This window comes from Octopus bimaculoides, chromosome 6, assembly GCF_001194135.2.
Source record: "Octopus bimaculoides isolate UCB-OBI-ISO-001 chromosome 6, ASM119413v2, whole genome shotgun sequence".
Taxonomy (NCBI): domain Eukaryota; kingdom Metazoa; phylum Mollusca; class Cephalopoda; order Octopoda; family Octopodidae; genus Octopus; species Octopus bimaculoides.
The window spans coordinates 34731896-34737163 of NC_068986.1; the positions used below are offsets into that span (position 1 = coordinate 34731896).

The following is a 5268-nucleotide window of genomic DNA, read 5'->3' on the forward strand; positions in this document are numbered from 1 at the left end:
AAATATATTAGCATATATTTTTGAAATGACTAATATGACTCTAGCAAGATGCAATTGTTTAAGTTTTCAACACACGATCTATTCCGATGAAAGCACTTGTCAAACAAGTGCAACTAAAGAATGCTAAATAATCTGACTTAAATCCCTGCTTTGATTCAACATAGCAATAACAACCTATCTAAAAAAAAAAAGAAAGAAAAGAAAAGGATTTAAACAAACAAAAAAAAAAAAAGATTTTAAATAATACTATTGACTTAAAAGAGATTTTTTCTACTTTCTTCATTACCTCGTCCTTCTTTAGTGATAGAAGAGGAGGCTAAATTCTGATGAATAAATATGAAACGGGGTGGTGAGGTGAGTAGTTGGGGGTCTCTAAAACAGGTTTGTTTTCCTTTTCTCTCTGTCTGTCTGTCTGTCTTTCTGTGTCTCTCTTTATCAGTCTGTCTTTCCCTCTCTCCGTCTCTTAACTACCAACCTATTGACTGTACTTGTAATAAATATACAAAATGAAGCATCTTGCACTAAAGATCTGTTACAGTTTGATGTTCACTCGTTTATCAGAGGCATTTTGTCAAAGCCATATTAGACACACAGACACACACGTATATCTGTTTGGAAACTATGAGTATCATCTTTCCTCTGTTGATACTAGACCTTTGACATTTCTCTAAAATTAAACAATTTCTGTAACTTGCTGAACTTTTAGGAAATAGCTTCTAAGAATATTACTGAAGTCAGTGAAAAAAATAACAATAATAAATAAATAAATAAATAAACTAAATCACAGGCCAAAAAAAAAAAAAAGCTAATTTGTTTGTATTTCGTTTTACTTTTCATAGCTTTCTTCTTACACACAAACACACACATGCATACACATGTACATACATGTATGTATGTTTGAGAGAGAAAGTGTGTAAGTCTGTGCGTATCCTTACTTTATTAGGCATTTCATTTCGGTGAGAAAGCAAGGGCTATCCAGAAAAGCATCAATTTAAATGCTTATTCCCTCTTTCTTGCCTTTACTAGGTATATCTCATCTCAAACAGCATCCTTGTATATATATATCTCACTTTGTGTGTGTGTTTGTGTGTGTAGATTTGATTCTATAGTATCACAGTTACTTTCTTTTCCTACACCCAAATCCATCAAACATCTCATAACATTACTTATACTTTCACTTAATGGAAGCCTATCAATATAATGTTTTCTAGCTTAGCAGCTTTTTTTTTCAGTGTTTTTTCTTCTTCTTCCCCTTTCCTTTTTTTTTCATCTTTATTAAAGCTTAATTGAGGTGGTTTTAACTCACCTGATTTAACTACATACATATATTGCTGAAAAAGTTTGTGGAAGATTTTTAACCATTAGCAAATATTCAATTCTCAATCAAGAAAGCTCACTCGTATCATATCAGTTTTCTGTTCTGTCTTCCTTGAGCAATATTCAACCGAAAGCTAGCTAGATCTGTGTTTTCTTCTCTTTTTTCTTCTCTGCTCCTCTATTTTGTAATCACAAGTAAGATTCAGTTAAACATGCACTACCATGTTTCCTGACCAATATGATGGCTGGATCAAGGGTGATGTGCAAAAATCTTGATCAAATGGTTGATCAGTTAGTCATTAACTTTAATATGTTGGTTCATGAACTCATTTGATCCTCTTTATTAGCTAGTTGTAAGGTGATGAATTGGTAGAGTCATTTCAAGTTGTTGGATAGAACGGATGTCTTGCCATATTTTTCCAACTCTCTGAATTCTGATTTCGAATCCTGTTGAGGTCAACATCACCTTTTATCCTCCCAGTGTCAGCAAAACAACACCAATCCAGGTCAATGGATTGGCAGAAGTATTAGTGTCAGGCAGCATAGCATGTGGTATTTTCCTAGTTCTTTGTATTCTAACAGCAATGCCTGAGATGAAATTGGTGCCAAGCTGCATTGGTCCTAAGGTGCCAGCTCTTTCTCTTGGTTAAACATTGGTAGTGTGCAGAGGAAGAACTTACATGTATGGCATCTGTTAGCTTTCGTTAGAAAACTTCAACCAAGCACAAGCATATCTCTGCTAAGCAGCAGAAGATATAGAAGTAGTTGTAAATATGACAAGATTTGACCTAGCAAATTGCTTCACTTCCTATGTATTCTTATTTAGCAATGATTGGGCTCCTGACAAGTTCTAATGTGGTGCTGGGTTTTAGTAACAGACCCAGTTTGGAACGTTTCTGGCACAGGGTGGGGATATTCTAACAAATAACTTTTTTAATTTTTGCATATTTGACTTTGCACTGTTTAATTCCTTATCAATAGGAATCAGTAATATTTTTGGAATAACCAAATCAATTAAGCTTTTCACCTCCCTTACAGAAACTGCTTTTGTACTTAATTGAAAATATTTAGTATTAATAATAATAATAATGATCAGTAGTTTTATCATTATCATTCTTGAAGTATTTACACACATTCATTTCCACACACGAGTTTATTTTGATATAAATTTGAAGTGGATTCATTGGTTTCAAATATAAAATAGGTAGGAGAGAGGAGGAGTGATTTTTACTTTCTAAAAAATCAATGCTGTCTCTTCATTTCATATGAATTTCATCTGTTGTAAATATTTGAAAATAATCTTTGTTTATTTATTTATTTTTTTTTTTTGTTTGGTTCCTTTTCTATGGCTGCTGGATTCTAGAAAGAGAGAGTGTGTCAGAAGCTAACAAACGAACGATAATTATCTCTGATATTTTACCAAGCATAAAGAGTGTTATGTATCTCTTGGGAAATGGAAGAAATCTTTAAAGCATAATGACATCTTGGTCAGATTGTGAAAGAAATGCCTATAAGAATGGTTTTAAAACGTATCAAGTGATGGGGAGGAAAAAAAGAAAAAAAAAGAAGAAGAAAATTGCATCTTTTCGTATTTTCGTTTTCAATGAGACAAATGCATAATAATATTTTTTCTTCTTCTTTCTTTGCAGATAAGGTTGTGTCACAACATCCTGCAGATCGAGGGATCGGACCAATTCCTGGCTATGTTGTTTCACCTTATCCTTATCCCAATGGGGCTTCTGTTCCAGCTAGTTTGGTAAGTCTCTGTTTTATTGCAGTAGATAAACTGCTTTGATAGCTTGAATTAGGCAGCGTTTTTTTTGTTGTTGTTTTTTTTTCCTAACAACATGGCTAGACAAAAGGCACTTAGATTAGTTGGCTTATTTGCTTCTTGTTCATTTATTATTATTATTATTATTATTATTATTATTATTACCATCATCATTATTATTATTATTATTAGTAGCAGCTTGTATGTTTACATTAGTAGTATCTTCCTCCTCTAATCTTGTCTGGTGGTTAAATAATCACCAATAGTGGTGATTTTTCATATACATTTTCAGTATTTCAACAACTGGTGAGGTTGTTTTTTTTCCTTCTCTCTCCCTCCATTCATGTAGGCAGCAATCAAGTGGGAGTGGAAGGAAGCACTATATATATATATATATATATATATATATATATATATATGTGTGTGTGTATATATATTCATGCCTTCAATTGGGTGTGCGTGTGTGCACTGAGGTCATACTAATTATTCCACACATTAACACAACAATCAGATTACCAATCTCCTTGTTTTGATCAACTGGCAGATAAGAATCTTTCCAAGCCATTACCTTTCTCTAACACAATAAGGCTCATTAGTTTTGCTTTTTTCTTTTATTTTTTTATTTAATGTATGCTTTTTTTTTTGTCTTGTGTTTCATATTTTTTGTATATTCTTTTCCCCTCTCTGTATATTCTGATTGTATATCTATATCTATCTGTATATATTTATATATTTCACCCAGCAAAAGGGTTCCTAAATATTAACTAAAAGGCCTTAGTAAAATCATGTAATAATCGTTTCTTGAATAATTAACTCTGATTTATGCTTAACTATTAACATCTCGAGTTGTGATTCTTTCTGTATTACTACACGTGTCTGTGTGTGTATCTATATAATTGTAGGGTGTGAATTTATCAATGTTGTAAATCCTGCTGAAATTACAGGGGTCACTTTCGACATTTTTGATTGTCTTAATAAAAGGTTGTCTTTCCCATTTAGTGGATGTTGAGATACTGTTGAAATATGTGACTGTATCTATTCTTCTAATTCATCATTTGCCACCATCAAAAGACTGTGGTCACTCTGCCCTGTTTCCCCACTCCCAGCAAAATTTCACAAAATTCACTTTTACTGACTTAATACATTATATATATATATGAAATTGAACCATACTCGATGACTGGTCACCGTACCAGTGGAGCACTAACAGCACTGTTGAGCATGTTCATGCCAGAGTAGCTGTCTGGCTTCCATGCTAGTGGCCGTAAATAGCACTATTAGAGCGTAATCGTTACCAGTGTTGCCTTCTAACACTTGTGCTGGTGGCACGTTAGAAAATCATTCGAGCGAGGTCATTGCCAGTGCCGCTGGACTGGCTCCCGTGAAGGTGGCACGTAAAAAACACCATTTGAGCATGGCCATTGCCAGTATCACCTGACTGGCCTTTGTGCCGGTGGCATGTCAAAGCACCACTACACTCTCGGAGTGGTTGGCATTGGGAAAGGCATCCAGCTGTAGAAACTCTGCCAGATCAGATTGGAACCTGGTGCAGCCTTCTGGCTTGCCAGTCCTCAGTCAAATCGTCCAACCCATGCTAGCATGGAAGGCGGACATTAAACGACGATGATGATAAGCCATAGGTGCAAAGCATGGCTGTGTGGTCAAGAAGTTCATTTCCCAACTGCATATCTTCTCCTATATCCCCAGGCCAACTAAAGCCTTGTCAGTGAATTTGGTAAACAGAAACTGAAGAAAGCCTGTCGTGTGTATGTATGCACACACGTGTATGTATATGTCTGTGTCTCTTTGTCTTGAATCATGTGGTAGTTGTACATGAGTATTACTGTCATACAGGCAATGTCATCCCTTTCCATGTATGGTTGGCTGGTGACAGGAAGCGCATCCAACCATAGAAAATCTGCCTCAATAAATTCCATGTAACCCATGCAAACATGGAAAAACTGGACCTTAAAATGGAGTTGATGATGTTAATCAAATAACAATGGCAAGCCAAGCAAGCTTGAACCTGCACTCCATGAACTCTTACGAGTTTAACACTTCTGAGTTTCAAAATTCCATCACAATCACCTTTACATATCAGCTCCTTACCAGTTAATCACTAGAAAAAACCCCAAAAGACCATTTTATCTAAAAAAAAAAAAAAAAAAAAAAAAAAAAAA

At 34.7% G+C, this 5268-nt stretch overlaps 1 protein-coding gene across 2 annotated transcripts in view; it reads left to right on the top strand.

Moving 5' to 3' along the window:
* Positions 1–5268, top strand: part of LOC128248119 (protein pangolin, isoforms A/H/I/S-like) — a 179855-nt gene that overhangs the window by 64273 nt on the left and 110314 nt on the right. For both annotated transcript variants that reach the window (XM_052968677.1, XM_052968678.1), the window contains exon 2: positions 2967–3073. In XM_052968677.1, the coding sequence (XP_052824637.1) occupies positions 2967–3073 (107 nt within the window). The remainder of the gene's footprint in view (positions 1–2966; positions 3074–5268) is intronic.